This window comes from Mercenaria mercenaria, chromosome 18 (genome assembly GCF_021730395.1).
Source record: "Mercenaria mercenaria strain notata chromosome 18, MADL_Memer_1, whole genome shotgun sequence".
NCBI classification, from domain to species: domain Eukaryota; kingdom Metazoa; phylum Mollusca; class Bivalvia; order Venerida; family Veneridae; genus Mercenaria; species Mercenaria mercenaria.
This window is the reverse complement of record NC_069378.1, coordinates 60997037-61018488: the sequence shown is the minus strand read 5'-3', so window position 1 is coordinate 61018488 and position 21452 is coordinate 60997037. Positions and strand designations below refer to the sequence as shown.

General features: G+C 35.3%; 1 protein-coding gene across 1 annotated transcript; it reads left to right on the top strand.

Moving 5' to 3' along the window:
• The first annotated feature begins 16446 nt into the window (after window positions 1–16446).
• Window positions 16447–18458, top strand: LOC123539042 (uncharacterized). Its single transcript, XM_045323512.2, has 2 exons — window positions 16447–16793; window positions 17186–18458. Exons 1-2 carry the CDS (start codon window positions 16447–16449, stop codon window positions 18456–18458), a joined length of 1620 nt encoding a protein of 539 aa, XP_045179447.2.
• The last annotated feature ends 2994 nt before the right edge of the window (window positions 18459–21452 follow it).

Sequence of the window (21452 nt, the reverse complement as noted above, 5' to 3'; positions counted from 1 at the left end):
TTCATGAAATACGATACATAAAATAATGTAAAAATTAAAACGGGTATAGATAACATTACATTAAAATAAATGTTCTAAGGCGATTTCGAATCTGTGGTAACGTGCGTGGAAGTCAGACACCTTCCCACTACGCCACCGTGTCATTGGTTAACTGCATATAGAGCATTTCAGGATACAAATATTGTGTAAATTAACGAAAACGTCAGAAAATATTGGCGAAGATTAGTGTGAGCCAGGCCCCGATTTCACGAAAAAACTTAAGTAATTACTTAGTTAAGTCTGTTATTTCAAAATTATGCTATTGCTTAATTTATTGTTATTTCATGTTGATTTTTTCTGTAACAATGTTTTTGTAGCTAAATTATATTATGGTTAGTAGTTTTTGTCTGCAGTACTTATTTCAGTCAAGCAAATATCACATTTCTACTTAAGCACAATATAACGAACTTAAGTATTTTCTTAAGTATATTTCTTATTTTTATACATCGTTTTCTTTAAAATTCAGAATTGTTGTGTTTTAATCTATGAAATAGTCATATACGGTTCTGTTATAGCTGAAAAAATCAACGTTAAAGACACATAAAGAGCAAATACAGGCATATAAAATAACAGACTTAGCTAAGTAATTACTTAAGTTTTTTCGTGAAATTGGGGCCAGGTCAGTACTTACGGACGTACTTATTCAGGAAATTACTATGCCCCAACGATAACTTATGTTTACAAACATGACTATAAATTGATTAAAATGAAACATTGGGAATTCAGCATTTTTCTAAAATTTTAAAATCTAAATATTTCTAGATTTAGTACCAATTGAAAAGTAGCTCAGAGATAAAGCATGTTAAACAAAATCTTTTGCCGTGGGGGTTCGAAACTGGCATTGACATTTAATTTTTATCTTATTTTTGCATAAAAAATTAGATCCCTTCATGTGCTCTGTGACAACACGACAGAGAAATATCTAAAGCTTACTAGTATATGGCATATGAGAAAGTTTTAGCATCATATCAAAGATGATATTAATTAAAGGCATGCATTTAAACGAATAATGTACATAATATTATGTTATAACTTATATAAAGACAACTATGCAAATACAAACCATCAAAAGAAAGAAAGAAAATATGGAAACAAAAATGAAAACGAATATGAAAAAAAAATCTAAAAAAAAAAGAATCCTCATCAGGATTCGAACTCACAAAACGATTTGCTTATGTCCAGTTGTTATCTGCATTTTACCCGACTGAGTTATGTTGCAGTATAATAACTAGATAGTTTAAATGAAAGAAATACTATATTTTCTTGTCAGATAATGTGCAAGCATTATGAATTGTTATTTTATTAGTTGTCATAAAATGGACTCGTCCTCGCGTTTCGACGGGAATCGCGTTATCATTGGGGATTAGTACTTGAATTGTAACAATGAGTGTTAAGGACAAGACAAAATTTTATATAAATATATCTGATATAACTGCATGTCCGTGAAAAGCTTTTATTGTGATGTTATAATATACTGCCTCTGTTCAAAGACTATAATATTTCTATATTACATTTATGTACACAACATGGCAACCAAAAGAAAAACTGTACTCCCTCTAATTAATTATAAACTTAACAAGGCAGTCTGAAAGACAGCTAAATCCCCCGCCACTGTTATGGATAGTGAAAGGGTAAACCTTTGACCTTGAGCTGTGACCTTGATCTTGAACTGACATGGCTGACCCATGTATTCTGCACATCGCCTTGATGAGATGAATCATTTGACCCAAGTATCATGAAAATCCTTTAAAGGGTTTAGGAGATACAGAGCTCAAACCTTTGACCTTGAGTTGTGACCTTGACCTTGAGTTGACATGGCTTACTCATGAGTTCTTGGTGAGATGATCATTTGACCCATTCCTTCAAGGGGTTTAGGAGATACAGAGTGGACACAAAATGGAAGGCTCAAATCCTAGACCCCAAGTTGTGACCTTGAGCCGGCATGGTTGACTCATAAGTTCTGCACATCGTCTTGGATATGTGATTATTTGACCCAAGTTTGATGAAATTCCTTCAAGGGGTTTAGGAAATACAGAGCAGACACAAAATGGAAGGCTCAAACATTTGACCCCAAGTTGTGATCTTGACCTTAAGCCAACATGGCTGACTTATGAGTTCTGCACATCATCTTGATGAGGTGATCATTTGACCCAAGTTTGATGAAAATCCTTCAAGGGGTTTAGGAGATACAGAGCGGACACAAAATGGAAGGCTCAAACCTTTGACCTTGAGTTGTGACCTTGACCTTGAGCCGACATGGCTGACTTATAGGATCTACACATCGTCTTGATGAGAAGATTATTTGATCCAAGTTTCATGATTATCCTTCAAGGGGTTTAGGAGATAAAGAGTGGACACGAAATTAAAGGCTCAAACTTTTAATCTTGAGTTGTGACCTTGACCTTGAGCCGACATGGCTGACTCATGGGTTCTGCACATCGTCTTGATGAGGTGATCATTTGGCCTAACTTTAATGATTATCATTCAAGTGGTTTAGGAGATACAGAGCGGACACAAAATGTTACGGAAGGACGAAGGGCGGAACACGGAAGGACGGAAGGACGGACGGAGACCATTCCTATAACCCCCACCACTCGTGGCGGGGGATTAATAACTTAATTTTAAAATAATACATAAAGCCGCATTAGCTCTAGTGGGTTTTGATTTGTACACTAGTCAGTAGTGTAAATGTATTTACAGCGATGTTTTATTTCGGAGAGACAACAAAGAAACCGATAGGCAATCTGACTAAAGTACATCTCCAATTAACGCTACGCACATAGGATCTGAAGATGTGCTATTGATAGCCTCGTTCTGACGACCTTTAGCTAATCAGCCAATCAGAGCCTTACTTACAACATTTTGTATGTGAAAGTAGAAGTTTAAAAAATCTATATTTAGCTTGGGTTTTTCATATTTACAATTCTTATGACGACCACATCGCGACTACGCCTTCGTGTTTTGAGAGAAATCATATGTCATAGTACGGACATGGTTACATAAGATGTCAGACAGCCGGTTAGCTCAGTCGGTAGGTCACTCGCCCTGTAAGCGAGAGTTCCCAGGTTCTAGCCCCAGATTGACTGCACATTTTTCTCACCCTTTGACATTCGACGCTATTTTGATGGTTCAGCCAAAGGCTTGTTGAGGCAAGTCGTCTGATCGGTTCAAAATAAAAATAGATTTGCGAAAATGAAAATAGCAATATCGGAAATCCAAATTATACAGAAGACGAATGTGAATGGGTCATTCTCAGATCTTTGTTTAGAAGATCGAGTACTTTAGTCAGAATGACCGATAGGTAGACGAGTAGGTAGACTGGCTTTACTCATCCGTATTACCCAACAAACTGTAGGGAATCTAAAGTGGTAGTATATTCATGGCATGCGTAGTTCTGGATATTCAGACCTGCACACAGAGATGAACTGTTACTTGATATATATATTCGAGTCTAGAACTGTCATACATAACTAAATTGAGCACAGGGTAAACGGCCTTCCGCGACACGCCAACAATGAGCAAATAATTATGCTTGGATGTTACATTACTTCTGATTTATCAGCACAGAGCTGGAGCTAGTTGATTTCTGAGGGGCAACCCTCGGTACGGTGCCATACCTAACTTCTATTGGCTTTAAGGATAGGTACAACTGTGTATCGTTGGTGTGTAAATGAAGCATTCTATATCCTCTGCATATTTCACCCACGGGTTAAGTATATATTATGTAACGCTTTGCACCCATTACCTACCCCTAGGAACGCTGCACATCATCACATCATCAACACAGATGTCGATAACAGTTTTTCAACAAACACGACAATAGTAGTTCGCCTAGATATGGCGACATTCAGTGATTCTGGCTGTGTCTGATGGTCAATGGTATCTAGTAGCATAAACACTGCTGCTCTTACCGGGAATCAGCTACAATTTCCAAATCTTTGAAAAGAATTGGAGATTGGACATGGGAACATATTTTATCAACGAATTCTTAAACTCGTTTGGTATATACTTAAAATTCATGGATGTATCCTAAAGAGTGCAAAGAATGAGGAGTGCTCATCCAAGCATTTCTTTAAAAGCCTGGTCTTAATCGCATCAAGTTAACAGGATTTTCTCACAATTTAATTAGTTTAATTTGTTTCACCCTCTTCTTCTGTTACAGGAGCCAAGATATTGATCCTAATTTGGTTATTTCTTGACAACTCATCCCTTGTAAATTTATATCATTCCTCGTATATACAATTTTATAGATGAAAAAAAAGAACGCTCCTTGGCGGATAAAGCAGCATCGCCACTGCCTCCTAGAATGTTTCTGGTTCCACTAGAAAACCCTTTCTGGACTTAAATTAAGATCAGATTGAAATTATAAGACCTTAGCTCACTGATCGCTCTTTCGTACAAATGATAATTAATTGTGATTTTGGTTTAACCTTATCAGTTTTTTTTCGAAATTAAGCACCAAACCATTTTTACACAGCCTGGTTTCAGCAACAAACTAATTTGAAGGCAACGTTGAACACTGATTTAAATGATTTGAATTTATTTGGCTACTATCAAATCGATATAAATATACCCTGTATAGTACATTTATAGAATAATGTTTATTATCCAGGATAGCCAGTGAATCTAGTTAATCAACATTTTGCATACATAACTCATGACTACCACATTTGCAAAGAGCTGTACATAGCATTTTAGTAGATAATTGCTTTTTCAAGAGCATATGCCAATCCGCAATACTCAAGTGAATCACCATTACTCTAAATAAGGACTGCAATTTCAGCCAGTTAATTTTTACTTTTGAATGTTTATCCAAACCCATTCTGTTTGTGAAACAAGCACTTACACTTGCTGATTGCATGTTATTGATCGCGGCCGAGGATCATATTGAATAGGCAAAGTATATGCGCGCTGGGGAAAATATTTCATGATGGATCTGTGAATTCTTTCCTTATGGGTGAAACAGGTCTCATAAGCGTAAATACGACTAGCTTCTACTGATTATAAAACATACCGTACGATTTGTTGTGAATTAACTGTTGTTGTACTTTTAGTAGTTCAACCGCCACCCTTGTTTAAGAGCAATATTTAAAAACACGTTTTTTCATCCTCAAGTAATAAGTAAGTAGACTCGCCCAGTTTAATCAATAACCCACAATTGACCGATCCCTCTGGTATAGTATCTAGACGCATAATCTAACTCTATACATAGAGCGCCTACTTCACCCGATTTACATTCGGAACATTTTCACGCGTTTCGGGCTTTATCGTATGTGTAACATGGGATTTTTGAACCGTCCAAAGATGTTGGAAATGTTTGTCTCATTGTTGTTTTTTTTTAATAAAAATGTTACTGCTTTCATTGTCTACCACGTTTTTTCCACCCTTGCCTGAAAAAACAGTAATGAGTTTGTACACTGTTCAGACAATTGTGCTCTGTTGAAATTTAACTAAACACAAGTTTACCTGCATAAGCAGAAAGCATGATATGTCACCATACGCGGATCCAGAGTGTGGGGGGGGGTGGGGGACCGGGGGTCCGGACCCCGTCTGGAAAATCTTTAAAAAAGGAAAGAAGACAAGGAGGAAAGGAACTGTTTTTCGAAAAAGGCAACATTAGGACTGCATGTAAAGTATATGCGGCTGCTGCTACATACGACCCCGACATAATTCATATTATTTATCTAAAAGAAACTAAGAATTTTACCTTCAAGACAGCTTGATTTTATCATTTTCCCAAATTTAACAGGTTAGTCCATAAAACTGTCCCAGAATGCAAAAAAATGAAGTGCTAAATTTCAAAATTTCCAGGGTGGGGGACAGGGGATCGGACCCCCTCTGAGAAAATTGGCTGTGTCCGTGCATGGTCACTATACCTGTCCAGTACTGGACATTATGGTAAACGCTTCTTTCCTGCACAAATGACAATTTCGCAACTTCTGTCCGGTTTGTACAAATTTCTGGCCGCGATAAACCATTTGACTTGTTATCTCATTGGACTGATTTATACTTGATTCGGTAATCTTCATTTAAACAAATGTCACTAATTTTTCCCGGTTTCCTGGCTTAAAAAGAAAAAAAAATGATTTCTGTGGTAAATATATAGGAATCACAAAATACAAATGTAATATCTGAAGTAAAAGTATATTTCCACAATAAATTGATAACACTGTTTAACCGATATTTAAGTTAAAAAAACAGTGAAAACTAGATATAAAAAATGCTATAAGTAATAAGCCCGCCTGTGAGTCACTCAAAGATAAGGAAAACAAAGGAGAAACACTATAAATGGATCGAGTTACTTCTAGCAAGTTTGTATAAATCCTCGGAGACGGATGGAAATTGGCTTGATTCAGATTTCAGGTCGGAGGTTTTGGTACTTGTTTTAGAGATCCTCCAAGGATCGAACAGAATGGATCTGCCGTTTTGGGTTAATCTGTACCGCCGACATTCTTAAACTGTGAGGTTCATGTCAGTTCACTAGAAGAAGTGTTTGGTGCTGATCATGACACGATTGTCTGTAATGATGATCCAAATTTGCTGCTTACATGTAATGTCTTAATAAAGTTTTCGCTAAACTGAGAAAAAGGTTTCTTCTGGTCATTTTGGAATTGTTGCTGTGTTCATGCTATTAATATAAATTGATATGAAAACAAGTGTAAACTGTTATATTGTTGAAAATTTTCAATCGGCGTGTAAAAATTGTCGTGTAAAAAGCTAGTAAGGCAGACTTAAACCTCCTTCAACATGAACTTATGCATCAATCATATGTTGTTTCTTGATTTTATTATAAAGTACTTCAAAATTTAATTCGAATACGGCCGATTGCGGATGAAAACCGATTCTGCGGATGGTCTGAAACGTCGTACAAAATATTGTGAAAAGATCGACAATATCTACAAGTTTGGTATTGTTTTCGAAAAAAATTTCTACAACTTGTTACATAAAACAGGCGCCAATAAAAATGAACAAAAGATAAAAAGATATCACATTTACGCCTAATACAAACTGTGAATCCGTAGCGATGACCACAGGTAATTTTGCATTGCAATTTTCTTGTTAATTGGACATCTTTTGACATGCATCTGACACATTGACGCCTGTTGCAAACTGTCTATCCGTAACGAGGGCCCCTGCCAAGTATGCATTGCTATTTTCTTATTAATTGGACATCTTTTGATACGCGATAAACAAACATGACATGGTTTTATTCTGTAGAATTAGCAAGCTCATATTGCACAAGATCAATGATACTTATTTTAAAAACAAAACAAAACAATAATTTACGAATATTCGAATTTGATTTTCATATTCGAATATTCGACCGATTTTCGAATATTCGAATATTCGTTCCCATCCCTAATATATATATATATATTGACACAAAATGAATATTTTCTTGAAATATAATAGGTCGAAAAGAACTAAACCAATGTCTAATTTACTTGAGGAGTACTTACGTTTACCGCGTCTTTAAGATCTTAAATTTTGTCCAAGATGCTTGAACGGAATAGGGCTTAGATGTTGACAGAACTGAACGACTCTGGAGCGGAAATAAATGATCGACAACCTGGCATTGCAGATTAATTCAATACTTTTGGTCGAGTTTATAGCACTGTATATTAATGATATTGAATATAAAAATATGAATGATCATCGTTTGCAACATTTTATTTCAGATCGTGCTCTCCTGAGTATTTACCGATTTTTGCAATGAAACGTAGTGCCGAGCTTAAAGATCTAAAAGGTAAAACAAAGACCCTGAAAACGTTGTGTGTGAAAGTAGAGAATACTAGGCTTACAGATTTATCTCAACTTACTACACAAAGCAGGAAAGTAAAGTCAGAGCTTACTGATCTTACAAAAGACTTACTCAATTCTTTAACGGAATCGGCTAACAGACTGCACCAGAAGATTGATAATACGGACGCCACTCACAGAGACACTATAAATAAAGATATAATAGTGACAAGGGAAGCAAAATCTGTTTTAGATCATTTGCATTATGATAGTGAAAACGATATGCAGCTATTACTGGAAATGCATGAAGCAAAATCTGCCCTGCAAAAGTATGATGACGTGATAAGACAAATTGATCGAAGAATGGGCAAGGTGGCAATAGGCATCCAGTTTAACCTAAGAACACAAAAGCGACTTAAAAATGAAGACAATATAGGAACATTACTAGAACAGGAACATCCACTTTATTCAAACGGTGATAAGTATGCAAGTCTGATAACTGGTTTTTGCCAATTGAAAGACGGTAGTATCCTTGCTGTAGATATGGAGAATGAAAAGATAAAAGCACTAAACAGCACTTATGATAAAGTGGTTGATTATATAAAAGTACCAGCATCTGAACCGTGTGATGTTTGTGAGGTCGAAGATAATTTGGTGGCCGTTGCTTGTGACCAGCTGATCCAGTTCGTGAACGTGCGCGGAAAAATGAACCTTAAGCAAAAACTCTCTGTTAACGGCAAATGCCGAGCAATAACTTACTGTGGAGGAAACTTTTTTGTTTGTTGCGGAGGTTTTGCATTAGAAGATGGTCCTCCATGCATTTTAATAATTAATAAATCTGGGAAGCAACTTCAAGAAATCAAAGACAAGGATTTTATGGGCAGACCGCTTTCTATAGTTAAGAGCGAAGACGAGCAAATGATCTTTGTAGCTGACAATTATAAAGGAATTTTTATTCTCAGTAGAATTGGTCATTTCATAGATACCGTAACTCATTCAGAATTACAAATCCCATTCAGGATTTGTGTAGGCAATGCAGGAGCAGTATATACATGCGGGTACCGTTCTGGAGGTAGTTTGTTTAAACTAACACCGAATGGAAATGTTTTCAAAATAGAAAAAATGAAACTCAAATTGGAATGCGGCAACGCTCTACTGTTTGATAGAACGCGCAACAGACTTATATCACAGACAGATTGCGATACAGAGGCGATACAGAGGCGATAGAGTTTGTATTGATACCATAAGGATCATTATATACAATAGAAACCTGATGGAGATTCTGCAGAAACAAGATCACGAACTGAAAGGGGGGGTCCCAGTTAGGTGTCTGCGCAAAATGTTTTTTGATTTTATTTATACTTTGTGGTAATATACCTACATGTATTAAGTTTCATTAACAAGTGTTACTGTTACCAGTTTTGACTTACTTTTATAGATATTCACATTTAAAGTGGGTGGGGTAATCTGACATATGACCAGCCAGGAACACAATTTCTGTTATTTTTTTAAAAATGGTTCTAACTTTTTACCTGAAACTTTCATGATAAAATAACTATGCAAAGGACATTCACACAACATGTTGCATTTTAAATTGTACTGAATACTTTTTTCAGCACAGAGCCACGAAGTGGTCAAATCAAATTTACTGATTTTCAATGAACGAACTTCACCAAAAAGCTAAAACATTTTTTATTAGTTGAGATATTAAGGTGTTATTTTCAGCAGATATTGTAAACTAAATAAACATTAAAATGACAGTATATCAGTACACTCTGATTAATATTGGAAGAGTGGTACACTCTCAAACTGGGTAAAAGTGGGTGGGGTAAATAAATATTCGAAGCAACACTACAAAAATTGTGCAGTTGTTGCGAAATGGCCTCAGATTGTCTATTACTATCTTAATTTTATTAAATACAACATTGATTGATAAATTAACAAAAAAAATCCCACTTTATACATGTGTGTCATGGAAAAAGCAGGGACCTTGAACATGACATGTAGACAAACCAAATTAACCCTGAAAGCTCAAAGTATTTAACAAAAGGTTTTGCCTGAGGCAGTATATTTTGGGGAAAGCTGTTGTTCAAATTAACAATAAATTTTCTGCATTGATTTTTCCATGGCACACATGTATAAAGTCTTATTAAAGAGAATTTTTTTTGTTAAAATTTATCAACCAAGTCTGTATTTAATAAAACTAGAATGTGTCTGTAGGACACATGGTGTGCCCCAATTCCCGGACTGGTACATTTGTCACAAATAAGGGGAAATAATTCAAATGTTTGCAGTCTAAATGGGGTATAGCCTCAAACAAATATGAAAAGGATTCATTATTCTATACCATATACTTTTTGAGCTATGAGCATCACAAACAAAAAATCCACTATTTTGGCTATTTCAAGGGCCATAACTCTGTAATGAATGCTAAAATTCTCAAGAAGAATGCCATGTGTGCAAAGGTCACAATATGATAAAGACTCAAGCAAGGTTTCATGAATTTACATTTAAATACTTCTGAGTAAGGCACCGAGAATACTTCTGAGTAAGGCACATAATTAGGTAAAAATGTGCATTTTCTTACTATATCAGGGGCCATAACTCTAGAAATAGGGGGCAGACCAAGATAAAAAATAGTAGGTGCGCAAGTTCATATCATAATAAACACTCATCAATTTATATCAAATACTTTTTGTGCTAGGCGTGTCACAAGGTGAAAATGTGCATTTTTGACTATTTCAGGGGCCATAACTCTAGAAACAGGGCGCGGAGCCAGACGAAAAATAGGAGGTGTGCAAGTTCATATCATTATATAGACTCATGCAAGGTTTCATCAATTTATATCGAATACTTTTTGAGCTAGGCGCGTCACGAACTTTGGACGGACGCACGGACGGACGGACGCACGGACAAGAGCAAATCTTTATGCCCCCACCACTCATGGGGGTACAATTAGGATAGTAATAGACAATCTGAGGCCATTTCGTAACAACTGCACAATTTTTGTAGTGTTGCTTCGAATATTTATTTACCCCACCCACTTTTACCCAGTTTGAGAGTGTACCACTCTTCCAATATTAATCAGAATATACTGATATACTGTCATTTTTATGTTTATTTAGTTTACAAAATCTGCTGAAAATAACACCTTAATATCTCAACTAATAAAAAATATTTTAGCTTTTTGGTGAAGTTCGTTCATTGAAAATCAGTAAATTTGATTTGACCACTTCGTGGCTCTGTGCTGAAAAAAGTATTCAGTACAATTTAAAATGCAACATGTTGTGTGAATGTCCTTTGCATAGTTATTTTATCATGAAAGTTTCAGGTAAAAAGTTAGAACCATTTTTAAAAAAATAACAGAAATTGTGTTCCTGGCTGGTCACATGTCAGATTACCCCACCCACTTTAAATGTGAATATCTATAAAAGTAAGTCAAAACTGGTAACAGTAACACTTGTTAATGAAACTTAATACATGTAGGTATATTACCACAAAGTATAAATAAAATCAAAAAAACATTTTGCGCAGACACCTAACTGGGACCCCCCCCCCCCCCCTTTACTGTTAAGTTGTCGACATTATTAAAATAGAAACAGGTCTTCGAACTTAGCTTTTAACCCAGAGTGTGACATCTGGGTGAAACAGATTACTCATGAAACATATAACCATGTACAATTTATAATGAAAACTAAATAAAACAAACTGATGATTAATCCGGTGCAAAAATCATTATACAATATTTGAATCTGGTTGAGACATGATAAAAAGCTGCATGTAATGACGTCTTTAAAATACATTTCAACTCGAAATATCATATTGCAGTAACGTGACAACTGCATCCGACGGGATGCTGGTGACAAAAGTTATCCGTCGATGTCTGTCAAATTTTGTTGTCTCTTTTTCCAAGATTTGAAGAAAACCTTTATAGAACATAATAGATCGACAAAAAAAGAAATGGTTTCGGTTTGGCCAAGTTGATATAAGTCAAATACGAACTAGCTTTGTACCACCCAGTACACGTAGTTAAACATTTATTTCTCCTAGAACATCACCAGTGACAAACTGACTGAAGCTGACATACCTGAATTTGTCATAGACTATTGTTGCCTTTCAATGAATTGCCGATTCTGTCTGTTTTTACTTACAGAAGTGCAACTTATATATTAATTCTAAAAAGGTTATTATTTATATGATTCTGTCATATAAATAAATATTGTGTAAATAAATATTGTTGATAATGAAACTGTAGTAAATAAATTTTCTGATTCCGGTCTACACGTCGAAGTACTCCGTATGTTTATTTCTATTAAAATGGTTCAATAGCAATAAATGTCACGGTGTTCATTATATCATTTTAGCTCGGCTATACGAGCTACATGATGCCATTTATTTTTCTTATTCTTTTTTGTTTGTTTGTTTGTTTGTTTGTTTAATCTCTTTCATATAATCATGTGAGTGTCTGTTGGATGGATAAATGGGAAGATTTTATTTCAATTTCAATGTTTTATGATTTGTGAAATCGTCAATGTGTGTATACGTTTCATTTTCATGTTATGTACACTTTGTATGTTACCTTCATTAAATAAAGATTTTATCATTATTATTATTATTATTATTATTATTATTATTATTATTATCATTATGTTTTTTATCATCATCATCATCATATGGAAAGCTCGAACCGATGTCGGCGACTGCGTCAGCGTCTGCAACGGCGTTTTTTTTGCGTCCGCAACTTGGTTAACGTTTTGATGCACTTTCTCCTTATCTTTGTAATTACTCGATAGATTTGCGTCAAGCTTAAAATAGTTGTTCCTAACCATCCCTCTCATTATATGGCAGAAGTGCCATACTTATTGCACCAATATTACATGAATAATCCACTTTTGCTTAGAATTCCAGATTTAATTTTTGGTGCAATTTCACTCAGTTATTACTAAATTGATTTCATTCAAACTAAAAATTGTTTTACGACATCAGCACCCATTACATCGTATGACACAAGGAACATAACACCATATTTTAACTTACTATGCCCCGTTTTTACTTAGATTTTAAGTTAATTTTGACGCATTTTCACTATATCTCTGCTTTTACCGAATGGATTCGATTCAAACTTAAAGGGTAAGGAAATAAGTTAATTCTGTATGAAAGCCTTCCTCGAGCCTTTCATAAACCTGAAATATTTTTTTTAAATCGGACCAACATTGAATACGATATGGCAGTTTGAAATTTAAGAAAATGGCTGATCATGGAGGCGGCAATTTTAGTGTGTTTATGACGTCATTTACACACTGTTAAATTTTTATTTAGCAAAATCTTTCAAATAGATTAATTTTCATATGTTTCTTGCATGTATGGTGTAAAACATGATATTTTCTTTCATTATAGATGGAAAAGGTAGAAAATTATTTTACAGAAATAAGTAAATACAGTTTAAATGTGTATCTAAAAATTTAATAAATCCGCCATTTTGTTTTCTTGTTGCCATGGAAACAAAATGGCCGCCAAATTGACCAAATATTTAAATGCTCATAACTTTCTCATTTTTACTCCGATTTTGAAAATTCTTTCATTTTTTTTAAATGATTTAAGAAATCCCATCTAAAGAAATTAACGCAAAAACAACGTTGCCTTTCCCTTTAAGATCTTTGTCCCGAACCATCACCCACATCATATGACACAAGGATCATAAAAATAAAAGGTAAGGGTATATTTCCCGGAAGCATAGATCTCTGCCATAGAGCCATGTATCGCAAAGTAGGCTCGCGCAACGAGAAGTATACATATGGGTTGCTTAAAAAATCCAGCAACAAGTACATATTAATTATATGCAAAATAAAAAATGGGAAAGGAGTAATTAAAGGGTGGGCAACACACACGCACACACACGCACACACGTACGCAAGCACGCACGCTCGCACATATAACCGCACGAGTACGCAATTTCAAAGAAACACTCTCTGTTATTACTTAATGAATTGAAACTTAATATGAGCCGCGCCATGAGAAAACCAACATAGTAGGTTTGCGACCAGCATGGATCCAGACCAGCCTGCGCATCCGCGCACTCTGGTCAGGATCCATGCTGTTCGCTAACAGTTTCTCTAATCGCAACAGGCTTTGATAGCGGACAGCATGGATCCTGACCAGACTGCGCGGATGCGCAGGCTGGTCTGGATCCATGCTGGTCGCAAACCCACTATGTTGGTTTTCTCATGGTACGGCTCATATAGTTTTTCACATCATTGGTCGTATCATATGACAAAAGGTTCATAACTCTGACACAGATATTTCATAAATCATGTACCCTTTTTTCTTAGATTATCAGGTTCAGGTTGTGATGCACTTTTACTATGTCTCTGTTACTACTACATCAGATTTCAGTTCAGTGTTGTTATAATTTCTTAGGATCATGGAGTCCATTCAGTAGATGTGTTGTAGAGTTCCGCTTAAGCCGGTGCCAGGGGGCGTGAGAGCTGTTGCACAGTTTATTACCTCTCATGAACAGACTCAATCAAACCGAGTCTACTATTATTCTTCTTCTTTTTTTTTTTTTGGTTGCATTCTATGCGTCCGAGGGATCTTTTTACAGATTTTATTAAACTTGAAATAGATGTTCCACATAATTAGATTCATAATAAGAAACATGGTGCATTACTTTACCAGAAATTTTCCATGAATTATGTCCCTTTCGTACGAAGTAAATATTTTATACACTTTACTTTTATCTATGTTATTACTACATACATTTGACACACACTTAAACTATTGTCCATTATATTCGTCTTCATTGGAATCACTAAGGTTAGTGACAGCTCAAGCCAGCATTGAAAGAGCGGAGCGCTCTGTCTCCAATGACACCTGTTGTTTAAACTCCCAATTTACATAGCATTATGTCACTCAACAAAAATGTGTTGATACGTGAAGTTTCTTGTGAAGGTGATAAAGCAAGTTCATTGAGATGCTATTGTTTTTCAAATCGGTTATGAAATGTTTGATGAATAATTTCTGTAACAATATTTTTCCCTGATTCCTCTTTAAATAGAGAATGAATGTTGTACACCATTGTAACGAACTCCGAGGGCGGTAATAGTAATTTCTTTCAATATTCAAAATGTCATGATTAGTTTTAATTTATCGCCAAAAATAATTTTGAATGGGGTTTGATTGTAGAGTTCATACATTTTTTACATCAAAATTTCTTTACATTTAAATTTGATGAAATAAGATAATGGTCTAAAGTGACAAATTTTCAAAATATATTGTCAGACCTATCAAAGTTAGTTTCAAATATTATTTTAACTGCATTTACATTGATTGGAAGAAGTGTCACGAGTATGACATTTTATTTGTTACTGACGTGCACAAAATTTAGCACTTTAAATGAACTTCGTTATTTTAAGACGTGGCTGTACCTATTTGTCCTTGTGTATTGTTGTCATTTGAATCTTGTTATCGTAAATAATCTATGCAGTATCCTAAAGATTAAACATTTTAAAATCCATGGGAGAGAAAAAAATCTAATCCAAAGTACCTGTGCTATTCAGAACGAAATACAATCATGTCGGTATATTTTCTAGCTCTTTTGATTTTATTCTGCCTAAATTGAATATTATATTACGACTGAAACGCTTCATTATTTGTAATAAAGACAACTTAGAATAGTTGAATCGATTGTAATTACTTTTTGTATACCTTTTGTCGTTATTTCTATATCAGCTGTCATCTTACATTTGTTCGCCTTTTGCAACTGCAAATATTCAGCAAATATATATTTGCATTTAATATAATCATTTTTAAAGCGACGTGTTTATATATTCTTTTATTTAATGAATTTACAAAAGTAACAAGTTGGCGTAGCATGCTTTATGGCATTTTATTCCCAGTGGTTTGCATATTTTGTTTATATTTAGACTATACGTTTTTGGACAAATCTTACAAATCTCTAAACAGATAAGCCTGAAGTAATCATATTCCATATAACTACAAACAGATGTAAGTACTAAAGGATGTGGAATGTTTTACCCATCACAACTTACAAATAGGGGTAACCGCTTTCACGCAAAAGTTTTCTGCTTTTTATACTGCGCTCTTTGCTTGAGGAAACCGTGTCACAAAAGTTTGATATCTGTTTTCAAATTAATTTGGTGCCTGTCTGTTTACAGAGGTTTACACCCCTTTAACCATACGAAAAAGATAATCCCTTTTTCAAAAAATCTCCGACACGATTATCTTAAGGTATTGGACCAGTAATGACAATCGGAAATTTCCGTGGGATTACGTATGATGTTTCGGCATCTTTCGGTCATAACAGAAAACTACTTTTTATAACTACCGGAGAATGCCGAAATCGAATACGGAGAAAACGTAATAGAACGGAAATTGCCGATAATTTCCGCTACCCTCAGAACAATTTTCTGTAGACGCTTGTTACTAATATGAACATTTCCAATCAAAGAGGTACTAGTTTAGTTCACGTGCATGCCTTGAAATCTTAACTTTTATATCGGCTCATTCTGCGAACGAGTAGCTTTACTTAATATACCTTGTTGGATGGGTACGTCATAGCATGAAAATAACTATGTTTCATTGCTATAAGAGACATTCGACGTAGTTAAGTGTAGTTAAGAAAGCATAAACATCCTGTTAGACATTAAAATGGCGTCTGGTGGAAATTCACTTGAACAAGGATCTGACACGACTTTTCAGTTTCATTGTAGTAAATGTGTTAAGGATGGAAAGAATTCTGAAGCAGTTAAGTTTTGTGAAGAGTGCTATGATTATCTTTGCTCATCATGTATGAGCACACACAATGATTGGCGCGAATGGCGCGAATTGAGACGTCATAAGTTGTTAACAATTGGGGAGATTCGTGGTGAAAGTCACATACCAGCGACATTTGTGCGGAGAAACTGTGCAGTTCATAGTGGTACTTCTGTAGAACTTTATTGCGCTGAACACGAGGCCGTTCTCTGTAAAGAATGCTGCGAAACTACAACTCATAAGTAAGAGTTTTAACAATTCTTTCACTGATTGAGAAAATGATCTTTAGATATAACGTAAATTAATACACGAAACCCAACGACTTGAACTGAGTAAATGATTGATTATCATCTGGCCCCAATATCGCAAAAAATGAATTGTTCATAAAAATTAATGCGCTTAGTATTGTCTAGATCAATTATAACCAATTCAATATACTCTAGTGTTACTGGTACTTTCATGATGATTAACGTGTTTAGTACGTCCGTATTTAGAGGGACTTTGAAATTTGGTAGTTTATATCACTATTTGTTTCTAGGTAACAGTATTTACGAACTTGTTCCTTCTTAAAATATCGTAAATATTGTGCGATCAGTATTTGTTACTGTTACTAAATGCTTGCAAATTATTTCAGATTGTGTACTCTTGAGTATTTACCGAAGGCTGCAATAAACTGCAATGCTGAACTTAAACGTTTGGATAGTAAAACTAACGCTATCAAAATGTGGTGTGAGAGTGTAGAAAATAAGAGGCTTGAAGATATCACTCGCCTGAAAAAACAAAGTGATATATTAAAGTCTGAGTTTGATAATGTTGTAAAAGACTTGACACGTTCTTTAAACAAATCAGTTGACAGTTTACGCAAAAAGGCAGACAACAAAAAGGCAGGTCACATAGACACCATCAACAAAGACATAAAACTATTAAAGGAAGCAAAAGCCTTTTTAGAAATTCACACACATTCTGACAATGAAAACAAAATGCAGCTTTTCTTGAACATACAAGATGCGAAAATAGCAGTTCAGAAGTATAACTCTACGATACAAGAAGTAGACCAGCGTACAGGGCAAGAGACAGTCGCCGCAAGGTTTGACTATCTTCAACGGGATGGATGTATTGCTGTTTTTAAAGATGAAGAAGATCCTCTTTTTTCTGAGGGTGATAAGTATCCAAGTCATGTGAAAGGGTTTTGCCAGATGACCGACGGTAGGATTATTGCAACAGACTTTATGAATAACAAGTTGAAGGTATTAGATAGCTCTTATCATATGAAAGACAGTATAGAAGTGTCTAAATCCCCTTGGGATGTTTGTCAAGTTGAAGAAGATCTGATTGCTGTCTCTTGCGAGAAGAAAATCCAGTTTGTTAACTTAAGCAGTAAAAGAATTCTGGAAAAGGATATTTCAGTGAATGACAGATGTCATGGCATGACATATTGTGGAAGCAAGTTGTTCGTTTGTTGTGGAGGCTTCGATCTAGGAGACGGATCACCGCGTATTTTGGTATTTGATAAGGTAGGAAAGCAAATTCAAGAAATAAATGACAGAGACATAATTGGAAGACCGTTTTCTTTGGCAAAAAGTGAAGATGAGAAGAAGATTTTTGTAGCTGACAACTATAAAGGAATTGTCATTCTCAATATAAAAGGCCAATTGATTGATACTATAAGACATCCTGAACTGAAGATCGCCGTAGGTACTTGCGTAGGTAAATCAGGTGAAGTGTATACGTTCGACTATAGTTCTAAAGATTTATTCAAGCTTGTGCCACACACAAAGCCGGTCAAGATAGATAAAATGGAAGTCAAGTTGAAATGCCGAAATGTTGTTTTGTTTGATAGAACCCGTGATAGAATCATATCACAAACAGGTGACAAGGTCCCGATAGAATTTGTTAATGTCTTGTAAGTCTAGCAAATTGTTGTAGTATAAGATAGTTTAATTATAGCTTTAGTACACTTGCCAGATTGATGATAAATCAGTGGATGTAAAATATACACAGTGAGATGAATATAAAACTTAACTAAGATCTTTACTGTAGTAGCACTGAAGAGGAAATTACTGGTATTTGGTAAGGTGAGAGTACTTTTATTAGAGGAAAAGTGCAAAGCACGTGTATGTTAAAGAAATACACTGTTTGCAAGAATAGAAATATACACTTAGCATTTAACATTTAATGATTATTTTGTTTATTATATCTATATACAGCTCCTTGCTCAAATACAAGTGTACCGCCACTCTTAATAATGTGTAAAACATACGTTGCTTTGACATATTTAAGGTAATGGGTACCTACTTTTTAAACAGCAAAGTTAATCAGAAATTATAAATGTGTTCAGTAAAGTAAACACCTCATGTCGGCAGTACAACTAGCTAATAACGATAAAAGGTTTTTGCTAACATATTTTATTTTTATTTTTTTTTTTTTTTTGGTTGGGTTTAACGTCGCACCGACACATTTTAGATCATATGGCGACTTTCAAGCTTTGATGGTGGAGGAAGACCCCAGGTGCCCCTCCATGCATTATTTCATCTCGAGCGGGCACCTGGGTAGAATCACCGACCTTCCGTAAGCCAGCTTGGTGGCTTCCTCACATGAAGAATTCAACGCCCCGAGTGAGGCTCGAACCAACATCGATGAGGGGCAAGTGATTTGAAGTCAGCGACCTTAACCACTCGGCCATAAAGAAAAACTGTATCGTCCAAAATTATGTCTTAAGGAATAAAACTAGAACTATTTTGTGTCCCAAACCTGGTCATGTGTTGCGCCTCACTTTAACTGAATGATTGCATTATCTTGTATTATTGAGTAAATCGATAGACTTCACTTTGAGACTAAGGGCATTGTTTACTGCATTAAAGACCTGCTCCAGTCCTACCTTTTAACCTTAAATTGCCACTGAAAAAGCGTAAAAATCCTGATTATGAAAAGTGACGCCTGTCAAAATAGAGTCTATTTTATATATAATTCTATATAAAATAGCTGTGGTTTTGCCACTGGCACCAGAGCAGAAAGAAAATGCCTCTGTACATGTTATACCCTACCCCTAGGTATTCTATAAGAACCATGGTCATGAACGGGAAAATATACTTTCCCATTTCAATCGTATATTGCTCACTTAAAACGCGCAGATCGGTGAATGCGTACCTAGTATATTGAACAAGCGATGATTTATCTTCCATCGTGCACCAGTCACATTGTCTCAATATTACATGTTGCAGAGATGCTCCACATATTTTATGCTTTCGTCAACGTTACAGAAAAAACTTGCGTGAACTCCCCTAATGAACATCCGGTCTAGAGGTCACAGCAGTGTGCACATGTTTGGCGAAATGTAAACAAACAAAAACAGAATGCAAAATATTCACAGTTATACAATAAAACTCGAAATGATGAATGAAATTCATCTTGTATGTGATTTTGAATTTGAAATCATACATTGGTAAACATCTGTTCTGTTTATTTAATTCATTTTGCACATTTATCCTGCATATACACATTTTAGCATATACGTGTAGTAAAATGACGATTGACATACATTTTCACATCAGCCAATCAGAATGGTTTTGTAATCTAGAGTGGAACTTCACCAGGGAAGTTCAAGCAAGTTTTTTATGAAACGTTGAAAAACTGTAAAATACGCGTTGTTTTACTAAGACAAGAAGTATTGAAGAAATGTGACCGGTACAGAATGGAAGATAAATTATCGCGTGTTTAATATCCATAGTACACATTTACCGAACTGCGTGTTTTAGTTGTGAAATGCGCGATTGAAATGGGTTAGTATATTTTCCCGTTCACGACCATGGTTCTTATAGAATACCTAGGGGTAGGGTATAACATGTACAGAGGCATTTTCTTTCTGGTCTGGTGCCAGTGGGTTTTGCGTGCTGAAGTGTGGTGCGTGGCCGTTAACTGATACCTATTGTAATCATGGGTTGCATACATACATTAGAATTTGAATAGCCGCGGAGCAGGGCTTTAAACTCTTTCCCGTGCAAATGTCTTTTCGCACTGTAAAATTGCAGAGTTTATATTACAAAGCGCACACATTGTAACTTTTACTATGTTTAAGGCTTGGACAATTTACATATCTTTTAGTATTGCAGCAAATAATTGCTTTCATCATAGCGACAGTTGCAGTCCGTGATTTTCAGGCCTCGAACTTTTTTAAATATTTTTTATTCCAATTGCAAACTAATGTCTGTTTTATATTATTCAAATGTCTTTTATTATTATTTGTTTGTTTGTTTCTTTCTTTCTTTCTTTCTTTTTTTCTTTCTTTTTTTTTCATGATGAGCTTTAGTGACCCCTAAATGTCCGTCGTGCGTCGTCTGTCGTCCGTCCGTCAACATTTTCTTTAAAAAAATCTTCTCCTAGAAAACCACAAGGCAGAATTACACCTAACCGCACAGGAATAATCTTTGGGTGCCCCTCTTTCAAAATCTTTCAAAGAATTGAATTCCGTGCAGAACTCTGGTGGCCATGGCAACCGAAAGGAAAAACTTCAAAAGATCTTCTTGTCAGAAATCTTAGATTGTTTAAATTATGCCCCTGGAGTGAAAAGAGGCCCCGTCCTGGGGTCACTTGTTATACGAGTTGTATAGGAAAATTACTTCAAAAATTATCAGATCATATTTCCTAGACAGTTCAATTATACGTACCTGATAACCCCAAGCAATTAGGGATCACTAGACCGTGACCTTGACCTACTGACCTATTTTCTTGTTTTTAAGATACAGCCTTGAAAATTGGATGACAAATATAGGTTAGCACACCGATCTTAAAACTGACTTTCAGTGACCATGAATGTGACCTACTGACATACTCTCTTGTTTGTTTAAGATACAGCTTTGAATTTTGGATGACATGTACAGTTTTGCATGCCGATCTTAATATTT